The 25,089-nt window shown below is 41.5% G+C and overlaps 2 protein-coding genes across 4 annotated transcripts in view; one reads left to right on the forward strand and one right to left on the reverse strand.

Annotated features, from left to right (window-relative positions):
* Window positions 1-311: 311 nt before the first annotated feature.
* LOC133544222 (mucin-2-like) lies at window positions 312-15,390 on the reverse strand. Of its 2 annotated transcripts, XM_061889362.1 has the most exons (11): window positions 14,296-15,390; window positions 6,700-6,807; window positions 6,467-6,612; window positions 6,148-6,222; window positions 5,247-5,475; window positions 4,925-5,056; window positions 4,535-4,839; window positions 1,696-4,462; window positions 1,558-1,618; window positions 1,437-1,488; window positions 312-1,333 (listed from the first exon to the last, which is right to left on the reverse strand). In XM_061889362.1, exons 1-10 carry the CDS (start codon window positions 14,939-14,941, stop codon window positions 1,461-1,463), a joined length of 4,497 nt encoding a protein of 1,498 aa, XP_061745346.1. In that variant the 5' UTR covers window positions 14,942-15,390; the 3' UTR covers window positions 312-1,333; window positions 1,437-1,460. The 2 variants fall into 2 exon arrangements, with proteins under 2 accessions (XP_061745346.1, XP_061745347.1); XM_061889363.1 differs by lacking the exon at window positions 6,148-6,222.
* Window positions 15,391-19,328: 3,938 nt separating this feature from the next.
* The window catches only part of LOC133544224 (chromosome alignment-maintaining phosphoprotein 1-like), a 6,263-nt gene continuing 502 nt past the window's right edge, over window positions 19,329-25,089 (forward strand). The window contains exons 1-3 of one of the 2 annotated variants that reach the window (XM_061889366.1): window positions 19,329-19,447; window positions 23,814-24,954; window positions 25,017-25,089. The exon at window positions 25,017-25,089 is cut by the window's right edge and continues 502 nt beyond it. In XM_061889366.1, the coding sequence (XP_061745350.1) occupies window positions 23,907-24,954; window positions 25,017-25,089 (1,121 nt within the window). In that variant the 5' untranslated portion in view covers window positions 19,329-19,447; window positions 23,814-23,906. The other variant, XM_061889365.1, reaches the window with a different exon arrangement.

A 25,089-nucleotide genomic window follows, 5' to 3' on the forward strand; every position in this document is an offset into this window, starting at 1 on the left:
AATATTAAAAATAATCTGCAACATTTAGTATTATTGTCAGTGCACACAGTAGATGTGACAACAAGAATGTACTGTGTGTATATATATATATATATATATATATATATATATATACACTGTGTATGTACAATATAATTATGCTTTTTCCTGATATTCCAGTACTTTTTGCTATTTTACTCCTCAGATGTTTGATGTAAGCTTTCCAGCGCAGACAACATCTTATTTCACTTACTGTGTTGTACATTTCTAAGTTTACTTTTGTCATTTCTTTCCAAAAAAAATGATTTTGGTTTTGTTCAAGTTTAGGGACAATTTATTTGATTTCAAACGAATGTTTTAATTGCTTAACCTTCTAATACAGTCAAGAAAATAAATGGTGGTGGTCAGTAACACTTTGATTGGACATCAAGCAGTGTGGTAACATGGAATTATTCAATTTTGAGGTAAGGGAGTTATTTATTTCTTTAAATAGGGATACCTTTTCAAAAGTATCAGAATTTATCTTTTGAAAATGTACATTGTTCAGTATATCCTGAAGACATCATCAAGGCTACATTAAAAAACACACAAACAAAAACAAACAAAAACAAAAACAAAACAAAACAAAACAAAACAAAAACAAAAAAAATATATATATATATACACATATATTTTGGGCAGCATGTTGGAACAGGGGTTAGTGCATGTGCTTCACAATAGGAAGGTCCTGAGTTCAATCCCAGGCTTGGGATCTTTCTGTGTGGAGTTTGCATGTTCTCCCCGTGACTGCGTGGGTTCTACTCTGGGTACTCCGGCTTCCTCCCACCTCCAAGGAAATGCACCTGGGGATAGGCCCCTCCCACCTCCAAAGACATGCACCTGGGGATAGGCCCCTCCCACCTCCAAAGACATGCACCTGGGGATAGGCCCCTCCCACCTCCAAAGATTGGCAACACTAAATGGTCCCTAGTGTGTGAATGTTGTACATATGTGTTGGCCCCGTGATGAAGTGGTGAATTGTCCAGGGTGTACCCCACCTTCCACCCAAATGTAAATATGATAGGCTTCAGCAACCCCCGCGACCCCAAAAGGGACAAGCGGTAGAAGATGGATGTATGTATATATATATATGTTTTTGTCACGGTGGAGAAGGAAGTACATCCTCTGCTGGGCCTTCTTGATGAGGGAGCTGATGTTTTGGCTCCCACTTGAGGTCCTGGGTGATGGTGGTGCCCAGGAAAAGGATGGAGTCCACAATGGAGACGGGGGCAGGAGAGTCAATCAGGGTGAGGGGGGATGGTGGGGCTTTGACTTTCCTGAAGTGGGTGATCATCGCCAGAATGAGACTTTTTGGCTGCAAACATCGCATTGACATCATCAAAGCAAGAGTAGGAATGACTGGAACAATAAGAGGAGAAGTCGACACCTTCTGAATCTAAGCTATGGACTTGACTTACAGCAAACATCAACTAGCATGCCGATCAAGCCATTCCTTCCCATAATGCAGTGCTTGATGTGGGAGAAAAGCAGATGAATTGAAGGTCGCTGTAAGTACGTGCTGCGTCTTAGTGTTTCTACCTGTGAATGACAGTGAACAGGTCCTCACTTGTTGGTGGTCCACTTTCAGTCAAGTTACTGGCTGTAAAAAAAACACAAGAAAAGATGTGTCGTGGCATCACAGCAGCAATCAAAGGATAACTACGGAAAGCAGCGTACAATGGAAACGTTTGCAACTATCCACCATCTTGGCGGCACGCTCCTCTAACTCCGCGGTCTCTTCAATGAGGAGGTCTGGCATTGAACCCTGCAGCTTGTCCGGGGACAGCACACTACTCAGAGAGCAGCTCTCTTTTGTCAGCAGCTGGGATTCCAGCTCTTCATCTGAGGATGACGATGATGATGAGGACGAGGAGGAGGACACCCTAGCTAATGAAGTCATCAACAGGCGTCTACCTGCTGTCCTCTTCCATGATTTGGCATTTTCTCCTGTTTGTCTGTCTTTCTGACCTTCTTCGTTCCCAAATGGTGACAACTTCTTCTTCTTACCATGACATTGTCTGTCCGCTTCTCGCCCAAGTGGCATCCCTGCACTGGTTTGGACTGCTAAAGTGCTCTGAACCTTTAATACCTCCAAAGCGCACCAGGGCCTTATCGCCGTAAGAGTTTCACGGCTTGTGGAGGATGGTGACGTGTCCATCTTGCTTGAGGACTGGCAGCTATGATTGCTCCGTGAGGTGTCACTGGGAAATATGGTACCTGAGGGTGCAATGACACATTCTGTGGAATTAATGGTACCCATTGGGCCAGCGTTCTGTAGAAATGATTCATTGTGGAATGGCAGATCTAGCTCCCTGTGTAGACTACCAGGTGAACCAGGAGGTGACACCGTACAGATGTCGTCAGGTTTGTGTGCCATTTTATCCAGTGTGGTACATGTGATATGGTTCCATGTCACAAAATCAGATGCCAGGCCTCCTATGGACTCTGGAGATGCCATTACCCCAACAATGCTAAGGTCTGGCTTCTTTGGAAGATCAGGCTTTGTCTTCAAGTTCACAGCCTTCCCTGGATAAAGCTTTACATCACTGACTGTTTTGCCATCTCCCTCCTCATTGTTATGTTCTGACTGACCATCTTGGCAAGCATGATGGAAAGAAGTGTAAAGAGACTCATTTGTAGGCATGCATTCAGAACATGGCAATAGTCCAGGCTGCTTTGAATCAGTACAGGCAAAGCTGTAACAAGCTGCGTCTGATTTCATATCAAGCTGATAAGCATCTGTATGACTGTTAATGTTAGCATCAGCACAGCTGCTTGACAACAAGACAACTTTGGAGTCAACAAACGAAGTACTGGATTGGTTTGGAACTTCCTGGTTGGTAATGGAGCGAAGCTTGACACCCTGCAATGCCTGCGACGTGATGAGGGGGCATGGGAGTAGGTTTAACCCTTTCACACAAGTCTCGGGGGGGGTGCTAATGCCTGAAAGAGAGTACCACCCCTCAGGCGAGTGTGGGACAGCAGCAGAAAGAGGAGGAGGAGAGTGGGTTGATGATACTGTCTTTGATAGCACAGCATAATGGGAGGACTGGGAGTATGGAGGAGGGGGGGGCCGTGCAGTGAAAGTAAGAGGGAGAGGGGGGGGAGGTGGAATTGATGAAGGCAAAAGGGAAGAAGAAATGGCTGAAGGAAAAAGAGTAGAACAACTGCCAGATGGAAGTGAGCAAAGAGGGGGACGGGATGAAGATGGAGGAGTGGGGTGAGGTGGAGGCGGAAGCGGAGGGGGGGGAGGAGGAATAAGAGACACAGGTGGCAGAGGAGCAGAGGTGCAAGTTAAAGGTGGCAGAGGTGGAGAAAAAGGAGGAGGAAGGGTAATGGTCAGAGGTGGTAGAGGAGGAGGAGCCGGAGGAAAGTGGGGAGGGGTGTGAGTATACTTTGTAGAGAAGTCAGAGGAGGTGCAGGATGATAGGGAGGGGGTGGGAGAATATGGAGAGGATAGAGATGACCCCCTCTCTGGTGGGTGGGATTTTAATGTCTTGGGACACAGGGGTATGGAAGATGCACAACCGGGGGTGAAAAAGAACATTTGGGGAAGAGAGAAGGCTCCTGGGCTTGTTGTGACAAGAGAAGAGATGGGGGTGACTGAAGGGGGAGTATTGGATTGATGTTGAAGGCTTGGGATTGAAGAAGCAGCTGGTTTGGTGATAACAAATGATTTGAGCCCCTCCTCTTTTGAGACTGGAGAACCAGGGATGAGGGCAGGGTGGTCAGTGGTTGATGAAGCACCTAAAGGCTCAAAGGTAGTGACTGTGTCACTGTGCAGCTCGCTTTGGAAGCGTTTGGTGTGCTTTCTCGGTACCCAGGGATCATGGGAGGTCAGAGGCCATGATGAAGAGCTTTGCTCCAGAGAGGGGCCGGATAATGGACGGGATGTCTTACTGCGGTCAGTTTGATGCCTGAGGGAGTCGCACCGTAAAGGTGGGGGAGGTGGGCGCTTGGACCTGCGGAGCAAGATGCTGCGGCAAGAGGAGGTACTGGATGATCTGCTTCGAGTCTGCAAAGTAGATGGGGTCACATCCTCAGGAACCACAGCTTTGGCATCAATGTTACAAGGGGAAGCGCAACCAGAGGAGATTAGGGAAATTGAACATGTCTCCTGGTCAATGGTACTCCAGTTGCCACCAGCTGGTATGATGGGAAATGTGGGCTCGAAGCACCCTTCCCCGTGGTATGAAAAACCGCTGCTGCAGACGGAAAGGGTCCGACAGCTATCTTGAGACACTGTGATGGAGGAAGAAATGGGGTGGCTGTGGGCTGCATCTTGAAACTGGCTAGCCTGATCACAGGCGGAAGACCTCTCACACTTCTGAGTATTGGCAGGGCTGCTGAGATGTGAGGGAGGAACGGATAAAGAAGGAGACTGAGGTATGACCCTTGAGATGGGTTCAAGGAGAAGCACGGGCTGATGGTCGTTGGAGAAACCCTACAGATTGAAAACAGTTTTAGCTTTAATTTATTTCAGTATTACAGGAAACAATGACTTATGGAAACTAACCTGGGAACAGGAAGAGGAGGCGCTAAGTGTACTGTACGAGACCCTGTTACAGCTGGCGTCTGAGTACAAGGAGGAGTTGGTGGGCATGCAGGGGAGACTGTGGACCTCAGAAGAGAGGACACGCCCATGATATGAGTTGACACGCGGCAAGGTGAGGGATGCCATGAGACTGGATATTCCTTGCCCTTTAGGGGCTCGGATCTTTCTCGACGACTCTTTCTTCTTCCCAGCGAGTTCATCTTCTTTCTGTTGGCTAGGGGAGGAGTCAAGTAGGGCATCTGTAGAAGACTGACCCTCAGGTAAGTCTAAAGAAGAACACATAATATGGAATAAAAGTGAAGTGATTGATTCTGATTGAATGTGATAGGAACAAGAGTCTAAAGTTTCTACCTTGTTTTTGGATAGCATCAACAGGGATCTTGGTGACTGTCTTGCGGCAGTTTAGGTTCCGAGAGCCACAATGCATGGAGTCAGTGTTGGAAGCTACTTTTCGAAAGCTGGCCTGGCGATCAAAATTCTCTCCTGTCACCAAGTTGGAAGACACAACTAGTTAGCTTGAGCCTTGGCAGGTCTTGAAAAGTTTCTTTTTGTCGTGGAGGTTCTGGTCAAGTCAACACATCATGTTTCCAGTCTGAGCTCAGTCTCAACAGGTCAAGTTTACATGAAGTCCTGGTTGGCTTAAGGTAGTGTCTATTCCAGATCTTGTTCCCACCTGTAATGTTGATAGCAACTATTTCAGCAGCGATGGCCTTTGCCTGCTGCCTCATCCTTTCCTCTGGGGTTGGGAGTGGGGCAGTCACCTCGGTTTTCATGCCAAGCTCCAGCTCACAAGTGAAGATATTCCAACAGGCAGTGAGGCCAACAGGGTTGAGGACAAGTGGGGTAAGAGGTGGCGTGTTGTTGTCGATGATCGCTTCCTCTTCATCTGAGGACACTGAGGACTGTAACCACATTTTGGTTAATGCAACCGGGTATTTCTACTTTAAATTGAGTTTAATCTAGTTGGACTAGGGTTCGTGGAGTAGGACAGATTAGTTGAACTCTATATACATTCTGTCAAGTCTTGTTTTACCTGTAGGTCACATATTTTAGGTACATTTTCAACCAGAGAGATTGCAAACAACCTATAATTTAGGCTAAATTAGGGACGTAACAGTTGGCTCTTTGGACACCCATGTGGTTTGCATCACTTCCCTTGATATGCAAGTGTAACAGTAGCAGTCTTAGTGAATCATTATTTTAGTTTTAGAAAAGTTAAGTGCATTATTGCCTGAAGTGCAGCATTATTAGTTCCAGCTTGTAGCCCCCCCTCTACTGAACAATGCAAAACATAAGGTTTTGTTAGGACCCAAAACTTTTATAGCAAATATACGTACTATTACAGCCCGAGTAATCATTTCCTGAGCAATGGAGTTGAATTTCAATTACTTGTGGTTAAACATTACTCTTAAAACCAACAGTTTTCATTTGTCATTCAACACAAAATAGGCAGAAAATGTAGCTAGGCTTGATGTAAATTTGAATAACATCTGTGGGATCAGATCTTTTTCTAATAGGAGCAACACCTCTGGATCAAAGTACAGATCTACTCGAGTCTGGACGTCCATGTTTACCTTTCTCCTCCGAACAGACAACTTGAGACAAACAGAAAAGCACGACTGAGAGAGAAAGTCCCAGAATGTGGACCTCTGAGAAAACAGAAGGAAAAAGGACACAGAATCTAATCAGCAAGTAGCGGTAAATTGCAAATTGAGGCACAGAGAGTTTGTAGCTCATACTTCAATGACACAACATACCGTGAACCTCCATTTTACTCATGATGTGCTTAAAAGCACGCTCATTATATTTTATTTTGAAGAGAGTTTTCCCTTTCCTGCTTAATTGGATTAAGTGATCATTTACTGCCAAGTAATATTCATGAGAAACGCTCACCATCTTTTTGCTTTTGTCCCGCCAGCGTCTGTGCACAGTGGCCTCTGATTGGTGGATTCCAGAGGATGTGCAGAAGTCAGCGGCTGAGTTGCAGAGAAGTGAGCTGGTCGGTATGCTGCCTCCATTCCGAGTTAGTCCACAATGTACTACGTACGAGGAAGCAATTACATTTGTTTTTTTCTTAACTAGTCACACATTTTCCCAAGCGCCAGGCTATAGATTTGGCCTCTGACCTTGCAAGTCCACAGGACCACTGCATTTGACTTTTTCAGGGATGAAGAGCCGACCCTGCTGAGGATTCTGGGTAGTGTAGTGATCAGGCCACTTGTCCCCATCCCGTGCTGAAGACAGAAGGAGATGATCGACACAGGGCTCCATGGTCATTGAGAAGGTTAGTGAGGCTGTTGCACCACACACCAGCATCTCTCCAAAAGTGGTGTAAGACACACTCACACCACCTAAATATGCACAGATCAAACGCAACTCACCTTGAAAACACATTTGACAGACTTTACACGCTCCTGTAATGACAACCACAACTGTCACCCAGTATTTGGCTGCTTAGCTTTGTTTGTTGCTACCAAACTACGGTACATTAGGTGAGACAGTGTTCTGGATATAATTGATGTGTTGCATTTAAAGAAATGTTCATTCAAAATGGAAAAAGAAGTTTGCAAAGGTGTACGGAACGACCTCTGATTGAGTTGTATACACACAGGAAATAGTGCAGCAAAGCAGACCGAACAAAGCCTTTACAGTTCCACTGATCGTCAACGGCTAGACGGGAAGCAAAGTGTGTCAACTTTCAAGGCACACTATGAGCCGAGGATGTGGTTGTGGCTTGTGCAGCCCTTTGAGACACTTGTGATTTGGGGCTATCTGAATAAACTTGGATTGAAGGCCAGTGGAACAGCTAATAACTTCGGTCTTCATGCCTGACAGATATAGTCCTTTGCCTACGATGGTTTGATGCGTTTGAGTAATTAAACAGTAGCTGAGATAGGCGCCGCGACCCCGAAAGGGAATAAGCGGTAGAAAATGGATGGATGGATGGGTGACATTGTTACACAACAGTTTGTTGAGTAAGTGAGCAGGAACATTATTCATGTATTTGAATTGATACAATCATAAAGGGAATGAGAAGTATAATAATAGCTTTGATAAAAGTGCAATGTCTAGATTCAGGTGTGGTTCTGCAGGTTCCGAATGTACCTAAAAGGTGTTGAGCGTTAGAGCCAACAAGTAGCAGCTGTTGAATAATAAACCATCTGTCTTGGAAGTAAGCTGTTAGCCCAGTGTAGCGAGCAGCAGATAATCCCTGCAAACACACATGGAAGCTTACGCAAAGCAGGGTTAATCAAAGGAGAAGCAGTTCTGGTCAACTATTAGCTGAGATCATCTTGGGTCATACATGAAAACGAACAAGAACAATCAGGCCCACTTCTGCTCCATTTTCACTGACACCAGAATCTAACATTTACTCTAAAACATTGCAGACACCTTTTTCCGGATAGTCTATTTTGAAACAAGGCCATTTTACGGTTTTGAGAAACCTGATTCATTCTTCTGGCATACGGCAGCATCGACCCCAAAATCAGTGTGCAAATCAGAAAATATTAGGTCCTTATTGCACACGGGTCACCGAGGATTGTGGGACTGGTTTTGGTCTGCAGGGACAAGGAACAGAGGCGGTAAAGGTTTACATTTTCAGGTTGAGGAACAGTGACGGGATTTGAAAACTGGTTCTTGTTGAAAACCGGCTCCCACTGTTTCCATATCTGAGAAACATTTTCTAGTTTTATTAAGGATTCCTGCATCTTGTAGACACGCAGGACCTCACGACGCAGACGCAGACAAACTGCACTTCTTCCAGGAAAAAGGATGACAACTTGCAATACTTCAAGAGTGGATGAATGACACATTTTCAATCCTCTACAAACTGAAAGTGAATCTCCACCAGCAGTAGTGACAACATCAGCACCATGTTTAATAAACGACTTGTTAACTAACACTGACTGGCACGTTACTACTGATGTTTAATAAACGACTTGTTAACTAACACTGACTGGCACGTTACTACTGATGTTTAATAAACGACTTGTTAACTAACACTGACTGGCACGTTACTACTGATGTTTAATAAAAGACTTGTTAACTAACACTGACTGGCACGTTACTACTGATGTTTAATAAAAGACTTGTTAACTAACACTGACTGGCACGTTACTACTGATGTTTAATAAACGACTTGTTAACTAACACTGACTGGCACGTTACTACTGATGTTTAATAAACGACTTGTTAACTAACACTGACTGGCACGTTACTACTGATGTTTAATAAAAGACTTGTTAACTAACACTGACTGGCACGTTACTACTGATGTTTAATAAAAGACTTGTTAACTATAACTGACTGGCACGTTACTACTGATGTTTAATAAACGACTTGTTAACTAACACTGACTGGCACGTTACTACTGATGTTTAATAAAAGACTTGTTAACTAACACTGACTGGCACGTTACTACTGATGTTTAATAAAAGACTTGTTAACTATAACTGACTGGCACGTTACTACTGATGTTTAATAAACGACTTGTTAACTAACACTGACTGGCACGTTACTACTGATGTTTAATAAACGACTTGTTAACTAACACTGACTGGCACGTTACTACTGATGTTTAATAAACGACTTGTTAACTAACACTGACTGGCACGTTACTACTGATGTTTAATAAAAGACTTGTTAACTAACACTGACTGGCACGTTACTACTGATGTTTAATAAAAGACTTGTTAACTAACACTGACTGGCACGTTACTACTGATGTTTAATAAACGACTTGTTAACTAACACTGACTGGCACGTTACTACTGATGTTTAATAAACGACTTGTTAACTAACACTGACTGGCACGTTACTACTGATGTTTAATAAAAGACTTGTTAACTAACACTGACTGGCACGTTACTACTGATGTTTAATAAAAGACTTGTTAACTATAACTGACTGGCACGTTACTACTGATGTTTAATAAACGACTTGTTAACTAACACTGACTGGCACGTTACTACTGATGTTTAATAAAAGACTTGTTAACTAACACTGACTGGCACGTTACTACTGATGTTTAATAAAAGACTTGTTAACTATAACTGACTGGCACGTTACTACTGATGTTTAATAAACGACTTGTTAACTAACACTGACTGGCACGTTACTACTGATGTTTAATAAACGACTTGTTAACTAACACTGACTGGCACGTTACTACTGATGTTTAATAAACGACTTGTTAACTAACACTGACTGGCACGTTACTACTGATGTTTAATAAACGACTTGTTAACTAACACTGACTGGCACGTTACTACTGATGTTTAATAAACGACTTGTTAACTAACACTGACTGGCACGTTACTACTGATGTTTAATAAACGACTTGTTAACTAACACTGACTGGCACGTTACTACTGATGTTTAATAAACGACTTGTTAACTAACACTGACTGGCACGTTACTACTGATGTTTAATAAACGACTTGTTAACTAACACTGACTGGCACGTTACTACTGATGTTTAATAAACGACTTGTTAACTATAACTGACTGGCACGTTACTACTGATGTTTAATAAACGACTTGTTAACTAACACTGACTGGCACGTTACTACTGATGTTTAATAAAAGACTTGTTAACTAACACTGACTGGCACGTTACTACTGATGTTTAATAAACGACTTGTTAACTAACACTGACTGGCACGTTACTACTGATGTTTAATAAACGACTTGTTAACTAACACTGACTGGCACGTTACTACTGATGTTTAATAAACGACTTGTTAACTATAACTGACTGGCACGTTACTACTGATGTTTAATAAACGACTTGTTAACTAACACTGACTGGCACGTTACTACTGATGTTTAATAAACGACTTGTTAACTAACACTGACTGGCACGTTACTACTGATGTTTAATAAACGACTTGTTAACTAACACTGACTGGCACGTTACTACTGATGTTTAATAAAAGACTTGTTAACTAACACTGACTGGCACGTTACTACTGATGTTTAATAAAAGACTTGTTAACTAACACTGACTGGCACGTTACTACTGATGTTTAATAAACGACTTGTTAACTAACACTGACTGGCACGTTACTACTGATGTTTAATAAACGACTTGTTAACTAACACTGACTGGCACGTTACTACTGATGTTTAATAAAAGACTTGTTAACTAACACTGACTGGCACGTTACTACTGATGTTTAATAAAAGACTTGTTAACTATAACTGACTGGCACGTTACTACTGATGTTTAATAAACGACTTGTTAACTAACACTGACTGGCACGTTACTACTGATGTTTAATAAAAGACTTGTTAACTAACACTGACTGGCACGTTACTACTGATGTTTAATAAAAGACTTGTTAACTATAACTGACTGGCACGTTACTACTGATGTTTAATAAACGACTTGTTAACTAACACTGACTGGCACGTTACTACTGATGTTTAATAAACGACTTGTTAACTAACACTGACTGGCACGTTACTACTGATGTTTAATAAACGACTTGTTAACTAACACTGACTGGCACGTTACTACTGATGTTTAATAAACGACTTGTTAACTAACACTGACTGGCACGTTACTACTGATGTTTAATAAACGACTTGTTAACTAACACTGACTGGCACGTTACTACTGATGTTTAATAAACGACTTGTTAACTAACACTGACTGGCACGTTACTACTGATGTTTAATAAACGACTTGTTAACTAACACTGACTGGCACGTTACTACTGATGTTTAATAAACGACTTGTTAACTAACACTGACTGGCACGTTACTACTGATGTTTAATAAACGACTTGTTAACTATAACTGACTGGCACGTTACTACTGATGTTTAATAAACGACTTGTTAACTAACACTGACTGGCACGTTACTACTGATGTTTAATAAAAGACTTGTTAACTAACACTGACTGGCACGTTACTACTGATGTTTAATAAACGACTTGTTAACTAACACTGACTGGCACGTTACTACTGATGTTTAATAAACGACTTGTTAACTAACACTGACTGGCACGTTACTACTGATGTTTAATAAACGACTTGTTAACTATAACTGACTGGCACGTTACTACTGATGTTTAATAAACGACTTGTTAACTAACACTGACTGGCACGTTACTACTGATGTTTAATAAACGACTTGTTAACTAACACTGACTGGCACGTTACTACTGATGTTTAATAAACGACTTGTTAACTAACACTGACTGGCACGTTACTACTGATGTTTAATAAACGACTTGTTAACTATAACTGACTGGCACGTTACTACTGATGTTTAATAAACGACTTGTTAACTAACACTGACTGGCACGTTACTACTGATGTTTAATAAAAGACTTGTTAACTAACACTGACTGGCACGTTACTACTGATGTTTAATAAACGACTTGTTAACTAACACTGACTGGCACGTTACTACTGATGTTTAATAAAAGACTTGTTAACTAACACTGACTGGCACGTTACTACTGATGTTTAATAAACGACTTGTTAACTAACACTGACTGGCACGTTACTACTGATGTTTAATTAAAGACTTGTTAACTAACACTGACTGGCAGGTTACTACTGATGTTTAATAAAAGACTTGTTAACTAACACTGACTGGCACGTTACTACTGATGTTTAATAAACGACTTGTTAACTAACACTGACTGGCACGTTACTACTGATGTTTAATAAAAGACTTGTTAACTAACACTGACTGGCACGTTGCTACTGATGTTTAATAAACGACTTGTTAACTAACACTGACTGGCATGTCAGCTCCTTATTTGGAAACCTGCTGTAAACGTGACATGAATGCTTCTCAGGCATTATATGGTGAAAAGGTTATAAATGGGTTAAAATGATAAATGAGTTGTACTTGTATCGCACTTTTCTACCTTCAAGGTACTCAAAGCGCTTTGACACTACTTCGGGTTATACTTGTACAGCACTTTTCTGCTTTTTTAAGGACTCGAAGCGCTTTGACACTACTTCCACATTCACACATACATTCACACACTGATGGAGGGAGCTGCCATGCAAGGCGCTAACCAGCACCCATCAGGAGCAAGGGTGAAGTGTCTTGCTTAGGACACAACGGACGTGACTAGGATGGTAGAAGGTGGGGATTGAACCAGGAACCCTCAGGTTGCTGGCACAGCCACTCTCTCAACCGCACCATGCCGTCCCCGTTGTGTGACCCAGTTTTCCTTTGCCAAAATAATCCATCAACCTTAGAATTGTGGCATACCACCAAGACCCTCAGACAAAAGCAGGATTGCAGGGTGGGGCCTCAGACTAATAAACGGCCAATCCAAAATGTGCAGTTTTACTGTAAAGGAGTCGGTATTAGCGAGAGGACAATTTGTCTCAAGCAGTGCAACACATCTCCTTGGCAAAGAGTTGTGTTTGAGCTCTGTGGAATGATAGTCCACTCCTGCGACAATGATAGTCCACTCCTGCGACAATGATAGTCCACTCCTGCGACAATGATAGTCCACTCCTGCGACAAATGGAGGACGAGGGGCATGCAAGAGCTTCCTTGAGGGAGTCGCTAGCTGTTTATGTGGAATGTCTTTCTTTGGTTATGCAAGGCCATTGTTGCAGCAGCTGTGCGGGTGGCTGCTCTCAAACAATCTTGGAAGTGATAACGTTGGATGTGGAAGTCCTGGGCTTGTGGGCTAGCGGCGGCCTGCAGTTGAAAGGCTGGTTGGATGTGCTGCCAAATTCTCTGAAACGCCTTTAGGGACCCCGTATGGTAGAGAAACAAACATTCAATTCATATGCTTCATTCCTGCAAGCTTTTATGTGGTCAACGCACATATTCTTTAGAAAAGAATGTTTCCTTAACACTCCATTTATTTCTACAATAGAATATGAATGTTATTATTATATTATTGTTATTCTCCAAAACATTGTTTTCTGAGAACTCCAGAGCTTTGGCAGGCCATCAAGGTTGTGGGTCTCTTAATGCTCTTTCTTCTTGTTGTTTTTCTACACTCATGTTTCTTCTACACAAAACACATTTGATGCTAATCAACCTGATTGTTGTCCTTTTTTTGCAGTGACAATTGATAGGGAAATTGATGACGAACCAAATCGTCGAGCAGAAGTGGAAATGGAATTGGTATCATAAACATCTTAAAAATACTTATTCCGAGTGAGGAGTGGAAAAATCCAGAGATAAGTTTCTTGTAAACCTGAATATAAAAAGGTGTGCATCGATGGTTATAAGTACAGGAACATTCATATTTTTTACACAAGAAAAATAGAAATGCGACCTTATTGTTTTTGCTTCAATCTTTTATGAACTGAACAGGCGTCAAAACATCTTTTTGATGTCCACAAAAGAGCTATTCCTCTCAAGTATTAATCACAAATCTGTCTAAATGTTAGTGAGAACTTGTCCTTTGCGGAGATCATTCATCCACCTCACAAAGGTGTTTTGTTAAGAGGCTGATTAGACAGAATTCATATTGCAGTTTTATTACACAAAGCAATGCCACAGAGGTTGCAAGAATGTTCTCTACCATACAGGGTCTCCAAATGGGTTTCAGAGAATTTGGCAGTACATCCAACCAGGCCACCACTAACCTCCACATCCAGCATTACCACTTCCAAGATGGTTAGAGAGCAGCTGCTGCAACAATCATCAATTAGTCTAAGATTCATTTAGTAACACAACTCTTGTAGATACAATGTAACGACTACTCAAAAAGTTGCTGTCAAACCTTTGTGTAAAAGAGGAGTGGCTTCCTGCTCGGAGCGTTGCTGCTTTTTAAAACAGAATAATTTGTTCTTGCACTTCCTGCTAGGACGGTAGTGGACCTGAGGCGGCATGTCGGACTTCCTGAAAGGTGCCGTTAGTGCCTGAGGTCTGGAGCCAGGATGGTCATAACCGGGTCGGGGCTGCGGGCTGGGAGGGCAGAAGCTGGTCCGGCGCCACTGGGCGAGAGCAGGGCGAGGCACCTGGCGGGATGGCAGACTCTGCTTTTCATCAACTTCTGGAGTTAAAAGGAGTTTATTGTGAGCCTGTGGAGAGACAGACGCCTGGGTCTGGGGTCGTGGTGGGCGGTGCTGGCCATCCAAGCGGGGGCCGCAATACTGAGGAGGAGGAGGAGGAGGCGGGGTCTTCTGCTCGCCTGCGGGTGGCCATCCGCCGCTATCTGCCTGAGCCCTCCAAATAGCTTCATGGTGTTGATGGATTTTAGCGCTCAGCAGGCGTCGCCGAAGACTGCCCTGGGTCTTGGGCTGAAGGGCGGCCATCTTGCGTGGGAGGAGCTCATCCAGCTCCTCATCGGGCCCCAAATTCCAGCAGCGAGATGCCACTCCGGGCCCCGCACCTTCTCCACCCAAACACTCCACGTAGGAAATCATTGTGTCGTGCTTGTCTCAAACAATCAAAGCCGGAGAGAACCTTCTGGAGTCTGCTTCCACAGAGATCCCACTTGGCAGAAGGTCACATGACTCGTCTACACTTTGGAGAGTCAAAGTCCAAAGGTGCAGAATCATCCAAAAAGGTGCAGAATCATCCAAAAAGGTGCAGAATCATCCAAAAAGGTGCAGAATCATCCAAAAAGAAGCCGTCCACCTTTTAAAAAGTTGAATAGTTGCTCGACACCGAAACGGTTACATAAAAGAAAAATCCATCTATTCTCATCATCAGTGTTGACATTTTTGGTGGCTGACAGCAAATGTTCTCCTCTCATTGAAGCAAATGTTCTCCTCTCATTGAAGCAAATGTTCTCCTCTCATTGAAGCAAATGTTCTCCTCTCATTGAACCAAATGTTCTCCTCTCATTGAAGCAAATGTTCTCCTCTCATTGAAGCAAATGTTCTCCTCTCATTGAAGCAAATGTTCTCCTCTCATCGAACCAAATGTTCTCCTCTCATTGAAGCAAATGTTCTCCTCTCATTGAAGCAAATGTTCTCCTCTCATCGAAGCAAATGTTCTCCTCTCATTGAAGCAAATGTTCTCCTCTCATCGAAGCAAATGTTCTCCTCTCATTGAAGCAAATGTTCTCCTCTCATCGAAGCAAATGTTCTCCTCTCGTCGAAGCAAATGTTCTCCTCTCGTCGAAGCAAATGTTCTCCTCTCATCGAAGCAAATGTTCTCCTCTCATCGAAGCAAATGTTCTCCTCTCATCGAAGCAAATGTTCTCCTCTCATCGAAGCAAATGTTCTCCTCTCATCGAAGCAAATGTTCTCCTCTCATCGAAGCAAATGTTCTCCTCTCATCGAAGCAAATGTTCTCCTCTCATCGAAGCAAATGTTCTCCTCTCATCGAAGCAAATGTTCTCCTCTCATCGAAGCAAATGTTCTCCTCTCATCGAAGCAAATGTTCTCCTCTCATCGAAGCAAATGTTCTCCTCTCATCGAAGCAAATGTTCTCCTCTCATCGAAGCAAATGTTCTCCTCTCATCGAAGCAAATGTTCTCCTCTCATCGAAGCAAATGTTCTCCTCTCATTGAAGCAAATGTTCTCCTCTCATCGAAGCAAATGTTCTCCTCTCATTGAAGCAAATGTTCTCCTCTCATTGAAGCAAATGTTCTCCTCTCATCGAAGCAAATGTTCTCCTCTCATCGAAGCAAATGTTCTCCTCTCATTGAAGCAAATGTTCTCCTCTCATTGAAGCCAGCGTGCCGTCCAGAAGCATCAGAGGAGAGATGTGATCTTTCCACAAGTGTCGCCCGCCTCTTGCGTCTGCCTAATCTTCTAATGAGGATTATCCAGGTCTGCAGATGGCCACTGACCTCCACATCTTTCTCCAGCCTCAATTCTTAGGTCAAACTAGGTTATCGCTTCTTCTTTGAAACTCAGATCCCGATGTGTCCCCTGACCTTGGAAATGTGTCTCATAGGCAACTTATGCATTTGGCTTGGCAACTCGGTCTAAATATACATATATACACACATAAATATATATATATATATATACACACATAAATATACATATATATACACACACATAAATATATATATATATATACACACACATAAATATATATATATATATATACACACATAAATATATATATATATACATATATATATATATATATATATATAACTTGGTGTGTGTGTGTGTGGGTGCTGAGCTTGAAGAGATAGTTCACCTGAAATGGTTTTCACTTCACAGGTGTGCTTGAAACTGGTCCATGTTTAGCCTACATAAACCAAACCAGTGGTTTTCAGGGAGTCTTTAACTGGGAGCGGGTCTGAGTCCTAACATACATGCAGACATGCTCATACAGCTTTTGTCTGAAGTCCTCACAGCTTGTGAAGAACTTTTCACAACAAAGGTCACACAGTGACAGCATAGACTAGCATGCAATCACACTTGAACAATGTTAATATCACATATTTAAAACAAAGCACAAATTTGTCATGAATCTTTTCTAGGATGAAATCACAGATGCCTGCCATAGTGATGGAGGGCCTTCACAAGTCCTAAACAGCTGCTAATCACTCTCTGCATGCATGTTACATAAGGTGCAGCTAACAGCAGCTGCAACATGCATGGTACATAAGGTGCAGGTAACATCAGCTGCAACATGCATGGTACATAAGGTGCAGGTAACAGCAGCTGCAACATGCATGGTACATAAGGTGCAGGTAACATCAGCTGCAACATGCATGGTACATAAGGTGCAGGTAACAGCAGCTGCAACATGCATGGTACATAAGGTGCAGGTAACATCAGCTGCAACATGCATGGTACATAAGGTGCAGGTAACATAAGGTGCAACATTTATGTTACATAAGGTGCAGGTAACATGATTGTCCTTCTTGTATTTAACCATCCCAGTCTTCACAGGGTAATAACAGATATCTCTTTGACTTTGTTGCTAAGTTAATAGTTGTTAGGAAGAGAGCACGTTTAGTCCCAGCAGATGTCTTCTCAACATCATTCCAGAGGAGACAGACACACAATCATTTTGGAATAAACTGCGGATTTTGCTCTTATTTTTCTGATGAAAGCCAAGTTTCCCCACAGGACTGTCAAGTGGATCATTCCCTATTTTTACGTCAGAAAGAGGAGACATCTGTCTGCAAAGTCACCAACGGGCACCTATTCATGTATGCCAGGGGTGTCCAAAGTGCGGCCCGCAACTAATTGTTTACCGGCCCGCCACACGTTCTGGAAATGCTATTGGAAAAAAAAAATAAACATAAAAAAAGTGGAATGAGGTGCAATCTAACTACAAAAAGTTGGCTGCTTTTTTCTTTTGTGTATCTTAATTTTTCTTTTTTTTTTGCCATTTCGCCAAAAAAACAAAAAACTATCTAACACTAATAATGAATTATTGACCTATTCAAGGCTCCAATTATTTCAAATATTTCACTTTAAAATGTTTAATGTGGAAACTATTGCATATATTGTGTGGTTGCCATACAAAACATTGTTTTCTTTGACAAAAGGGCATAGAAGCAAACTAAATAATAGTTGAAATGTAAAATCAACAGATATATCTGAAGTTGATCTTGTAACTTAAGTAAAAATAAATAAATAATAAAAATGTATCACTTTATGAGTGGGGCACCTTTTGGATCCCAAATATATTTAATGACATTTTATTTATCTTTTCACTGAGATTAATGAATTGAAATTAATGGCATCCTGCATTATTGATATTTTTAAGGCTGTAATGACTTCACATTGCTTTCTGAATGTTTTGGGCAGTGGGGGAAATACTGAAGCATATTTCAGTTTTATTATAAAAAAAAAAACCAAAGTTGTCTTTGACAAAAAAGGCATAATATCAACCCAAAGTTTATATATTGTAGACATTTACTGTAAGCGTTAAATAATTAAAAAACAAATAATAATTTGACTTGTTTTTAACACTTTAGTGACTAAGACCCTTTATGGCCCCCGGGAGCCCTAAAGGTAGAAAAAAAAAAATCCATATATTTTGTTGTGGTTCGAAAATGAAAAGTATCAAAATGGTCCCAACATGCCTTCAAATTTCTGTGTGCGGCCCTCAGTGGAAAAAGTTTGGACACCCCTGGTGTATGACGTCAGGGCACGGCCCCATCTCTGAGCGCATGCGCCACAACTCACTTTGTTCCTTACTTGAGATAGTTTTACGATTCGCCAACGTTTCTGATGATAACCCGAAGTAATGAAAAACTACACTTTAAAATGTTTATATATTTATTCATCCACATCGTTAATTTTTGAAATTTGAAACCTGCCCTTTTCAATCTTCGCCATGAATCAGGGTGACATATTTGGTGGTCACATTTATGTAACTTAACAGGCTTGCTTTTCACGCTCATGATTGAAGTATTATTTTTATTCCAAGCTATTTTCCAACACTTCGAACATACAAAAGTTGTTCTTTTTCTGAGAACTTCTACGAGTCGGACTCAGAGTTGGAAGTTATATGCGCATGCGCGTCTCGGTCCCATAGCGTTGTACACAAGAGAGACTCACTTTGATTGGTGGGAGGTATGCGCATGCGCATGTCGGTCCCATAGCGCTGTACACAAGAGAGACTCACTTTGATTGGTGGGAGGTATGCGCATGCGCATGTCGGTCCCATAGCGCTGTACACAAGACTCACTTTGATTGGTGGGAGGTATGCGCATGCGCGTCTCGGTACCATAGCGTTGTACACAAGACTCACTTTGATTGGTGGGAGGTATGCGCATGCGCGTCTCGGTACCATAGCGTTGTACACAAGAGAGACTCACTTTGAATGGTGGGAAGTATGCACATGCGCGTGTCGGTCCCATAGCGCTGTAAACAAGAGAGACTCACTTTGATTGGTGGGAGGTATGCGCATGCGTGTGTCGGTCCCATAGCGCTGTACACAAGAGAGACTCACTTTGATTGGTGGGCCTCAAAGAACAGGAAATGATCTGCGCATTCTGATTGGTCAGTCTTACGCTTGCAGAGACCTCATTTATTTTAGATTTTGGCCCTAAAATTATAGCTTTGCAATCGTTTCGTGCTTTGATTCTTGCATTTCTTTCTGGATTGCAAGTTTGTAGCCGTTGATGGCTTCAGTCGGGGGGAGTCAGGTTGGTGTTAATGTCAACACTTCAGCACGTTAGCCTTGAGCAGCTGTTTGCCCGAATGATGACAACTTATGTGCTATTAGTCATACTGTAAACAATGTATGTGCTATTAGTCATACTGTAAACAACTTATGTGCTATTAGTCATACTGTAAACAACTTATGTGCTATTAGTCATACTGTAAACAACTTATGTGCTATTAGTCATACAGTAAACAACTTATGTGCTATTAGTCATTCTGTAAACAACTTATGTGCTATTAGTCATACTGTAAACAACTTATGTGCTATTAGTCATACTGTAAACAATGTATGTGCTATTAGTCATACTGTAAACAATGTATGTGCTATTAGTCATACTGTAAACAACTTATGTGCTATTAGTCATACTGTAAACAACTTATGTGCTATTAGTCATACTGTAAACAACTTATGTGCTATTAGTCATTGTGTAAACAACTTATGTGCTATTAGTCATACTGTAAACAACTTATGTGCTATTAGTCATTGTGTAAACAATGTATGTGCTATTAGTCATACTGTAAACAACTTATGTGCTATTGGTCATACTGTAAACAACTTATGTGCTATTAGTCATTGTGTAAACAATGTATGTGCTATTGGTCATACTGTAAACAACTTATGTGCTATTAGTCATTGTGTAAACAATGTATGTGCTATTAGTCATACTGTAAACAACTTATGTGCTATTAGTCATTGTGTAAACAATGTATGTGCTATTAGTCATACTGTAAACAACTTATGTGCTATTGGTCATACTGTAAACAACTTATGTGCTATTAGTCATTGTGTAAACAATGTATGTGCTATTAGTCATACTGTAAACAACTTATGTGCTATTAGTCATACTGTAAACAACTTATGTGCTATTAGTCATACTGTAAACAACTTATGTGCTATTAGTCATTGTGTAAACAATTTATGTGCTATTAGTCATTGTGTAAACAATGTATGTGCTATTAGTCATATTGTAATCAACCTATGTGCTATTAGTCATACTGTAAACAACTTATGTGCTATTAGTCATACTGTAAACAACTTATGTGCTATTAGTCATTGTGTAAACAATTTATGTGCTATTAGTCATTGTGTAAACAACTTATGTGCTATTAGTCATACTGTAAACAACTTATGTGCTATTAGTCATACTGTAAACAACTTATGTGCTATTAGTCATACTGTAAACAACTTATGTGCTATTAGTCATACTGTAAACAACTTATGTGCTATTAGTCATTGTGTAAACAACTTATGTGCTATTAGTCATTGTGTAAACAATGTATGTGCTATTAGTCATACTGTAAACAACTTATGTGCTATTAGTCATACTGTAAACAACTTATGTGCTATTAGTCATACTGTAAACAACTTATGTGCTATTAGTCATTGTGTAAACAATTTATGTGCTATTAGTCATTGTGTAAACAATGTATGTGCTATTAGTCATATTGTAATCAACCTATGTGCTATTAGTCATACTGTAAACAACTTATGTGCTATTAGTCATACTGTAAACAACTTATGTGCTATTAGTCATTGTGTAAACAATTTATGTGCTATTAGTCATTGTGTAAACAACTTATGTGCTATTAGTCATACTGTAAACAACTTATGTGCTATTAGTCATACTGTAAACAACTTATGTGCTATTAGTCATACTGTAAACAACTTATGTGCTATTAGTCATACTGTAAACAACTTATGTGCTATTAGTCATTGTGTAAACAATGTATGTGCTATTAGTCATTGTGTAAACAACTTATGTGCTATTAGTCATACTGTAAACAACTTATGTGCTGTTAGTCATACTGTAAACAACTTATGTGCTATTAGTCATACTGTAAACAACTTATGTGCTATTAGTCATACTGTAAACAACCTATGTGCTATTAGTCATACTGTAAACAACTTATGTGCTATTAGTCATACTGTAAACAACTTATGTGCTATTAGTCATACTGTAAACAACTTATGTGCTATTAGTCATTGTGTAAACAACTTATGTGCTATTAGTCATTGTGTAAACAATTTATGTGCTATTAGTCATTGTGTAAACAACGTATGTGCTATTAGTCATACTGTAAACAACTTATGTGCTATTAGTCATACTGTAAACAACTTATGTGCTATTAGTCATACTGTAAACAACCTATGTGCTATTAGTCATATTGTAATCAACCTATGTGCTATTAGTCATTGTGTAAACAACTTATGTGCTATTAGTCATACTGTAAACAACTTATGTGCTATTAGTCATACTGTAAACAACTTATGTGCTATTAGTCATTCTGTAAACAACTTATGTGCTATTAGTCATACTGTAAACAACTTATGTGCTATTAGTCATTCTGTAAACAACTTATGTGCTATTAGTCATTGTGTAAACAACTTATGTGCTATTAGTCATACTGTAAACAACTTATGTGCTATTAGTCATACTGTAAACAACTTATGTGCTATTAGTCATACTGTAAACAACTTATGTGCTATTAGTCATTGTGTAAACAACTTATGTGCTATTAGTCATACTGTAAACAACTTATGTGCTATTAGTCATACTGTAAACAACTTATGTGCTATTAGTCATGCTGTAAACAACCTATGTGCTATTAGTCATTGTGTAAACAACTTATGCGCTATTAGTCATTGTGTAAACAACTTATGTGCTATTAGTCATTGTGTAAACAACTTATGTGCTATTAGTCATCGTGTAAACAACTTATGTGCTATTAGTCATCGTGTGTAGCATACAGCCACAACACATGATCTTACTGTATATATTGTACATCTTGTAGCAGTGATAGTGAGTTAGATTAGATCGTACTTTATTCATACCTTCAGGGAAATTGAAATTTTCAGCACAATCCCATTGAAGATCAGACAAACATTAGAGGGAGACAGAACAGGATCGCTGACGGGTCTGCCGGCTTCCAAAAAAGATGAGTTGAGCCTCTCGCCTGCTGAGAATCCTGATTGGAGATGCAATTAAGACATGCAAATATTATCCATTGCATCCTTTGAATGAACATACTTAGACATGTTGAACACCAATGAAGTGGAGTGCAAGTAAACAACAAACATGTGTTTACTTGATTTACTACTTTAATTTTGGTTTCATACAATAATGCTCAATCTGTAAATGACTAATGACTGACCTGTATAACTCTGACGTACATAGAGATAGGATGACATTCCAGAGGATTATTCCAGCTGCAGCTATGGCAAAACATTGTTGCAATACTGTATATCTACACGTATCCCAGGAGAACCATTTGGTGTCAAAGTCAAGATCTGGCCCGCAAAACAGCTGGAAATTATGTGTCAATAAAGTATTTCATATTTTCTCACTAAATGTAATCGATTTTTTTCAGTTTGACAGAAAAATATATGTACTGCTTGAAATTGCACACATTTAAATGTTAATAGTATACAATATTGCAACAAATATTACAGTACATTATCATACTTCCGAAACATGTTTTTGTCTGAATTAAATACTAAACTGTGCAGCAAACTACCAATCAAGTAAATAAAAATGACGATACATTTTACACTGTTCTTTGCAGCATATTACTGTAAATTAAAAAAACCGACTAATGTTTTTTTAAAATTCTGTTGACTGAGCTGCCAGTTTTTGACTGTAAAATCTAGGGTTGTGGTTGTTTTTAATGTGTTTTACTGTAAATGGAAAGACGCCACATTTGTTTTTTCGGTAGAAAAACTGTCAGCTAAGTTGCTAGACTAAAAAAAGGAACAATATAATGTTGTAAAAAACAATGTCATTTCAACAAAAAAATTCTGCCAACTAAACTGCCAGCTTTTTCCGTAACCCCCGCCCCCCCCCAAAAAGTGGTACTGTTTTTCCATTTACCGTAAAATGTTAAAAAACACTACATTTTACAGTTAAATTTTGTAAATGTTAAGTTTTACTGTAAAATAGACAGTCTTCTTAAAACAATCATGAAATCCGGAGGCAAATTCCTCCATTATTGACTGTTACACTCTGGTGGGGGCCTTATAGCTGCCATGTGGCCCTCAGGGAAAACCACTTTCACATCCCTGGTCTAGGCACTTCTAGTTGAGCTGCAAATGTACCAATGATTCACTTAGTCCAGTCCAATTTCCAACACTTCCGTAAATGAAAAATGGAAATGTTGATTTGTTTTGCCAAAGAGACGTAACTCACCCACTCTTCCCCTGCAGCTGCGGGGGGAGGCAGGCCCCCACGTTGCTGCACGTCTGCAGTGTCCCTTATGTGGGAATTTCTCCAAAAGCCATACTCACCAACTGTCCCACATGGCTTCCACCCACCCCACCTGCCTGGACGATGTGGCCATGGGGCGCCTGGGGAACATCATCATGTATCAGAGCGGCGCCCAGCTGTTCCACTGCGCAGACTGCTTTTACACCAGCAGAGACTTCAGCAAACTCTACCAGCACATCATCGCCCAGCACTGTCTGGATGAGACGGCGGGAGGAGCCGCCGACGGGGAAGACAACGAGAGCGAGAAGGCGGGAGGAGCCGCCGACGGGGAAGACAACGAGAGCGAGAAGGCGGGAGGAGCCGCTGACGGGGAAGACAACGAGAGCGAGAAGGCGGGAGGAGCCGCTGACGGGGAAGACAACGAGAGCGAGAAGGCGGGAGGAGCCGCTGACGGGGAAGACAACGAGAGCGAGAAGGCGGGAGGAGCCGCCGACGGGGAAGATAACGAGAGCGAGAAGGCGGGAGGAGCCGCTGACGGGGAAGACAACGAGAGCGAGAAGGCGGGAGGAGCCGCCGACGGGGAAGACAACGAGAGCGAGAAGGCGGGAGGAGCCGCTGACGGGGAAGACAACGAGAGCGAGAAGGCGGGAGGAGCCGCTGACGGGGAAGACAACGAGAGCGAGAAGGGGGACAAGGAAGGCGAGGAGGATGTGAAGGGAGCTGATGAAGAAGATGCCACAGCACCAGTGGGAAAGAGTAGCGGGGAGGAGGAAGACGGCGCCTCCCAGAGGCTGGATTCAGTCAAAGCGGATGGGGAAGCAGACAACACGGTGCTCCTCTTTAAAAAAGGGGTGTACCACTGCCTGATTTGCAGCTGGAAAAACAAGCTGAAAGTGCAGGCCATCAGCCATGTGGTGCGCAAACACAGCATCCCCCAGGTGTACGTGGTCCAAAGGATCAAAGCAGACACCGCTGCTTACACTTCACCCAAACATTTGAGCAGTGGCACAGAGGAGGAGGAGGAGGAGAAGATGAGTGCCGCCCTCTTAAAGGAGGAAATGGAGGCAACGGCCCAGGTGGTCCAGTTCACCTCCAACCGCTACGTCTGTCTCATCTGTGGCTGGAAGACCAAAATGAAAGGTGAGGAGTCCTCAAAAGTATGCGAGGCAGGCGTGGAACTAACGCTCTTCTCGGTCACGCAGGTTTTGTCATAAGTCACGTGGTGCGTTGCCATGACGTCCAGCGACCATACAGCTGCAAAGGCTGCCATTCCTC

Source organism: Nerophis ophidion, linkage group LG27 (genome assembly GCF_033978795.1).
Source record: "Nerophis ophidion isolate RoL-2023_Sa linkage group LG27, RoL_Noph_v1.0, whole genome shotgun sequence".
Lineage (NCBI taxonomy): Eukaryota > Metazoa > Chordata > Actinopteri > Syngnathiformes > Syngnathidae > Nerophis > Nerophis ophidion.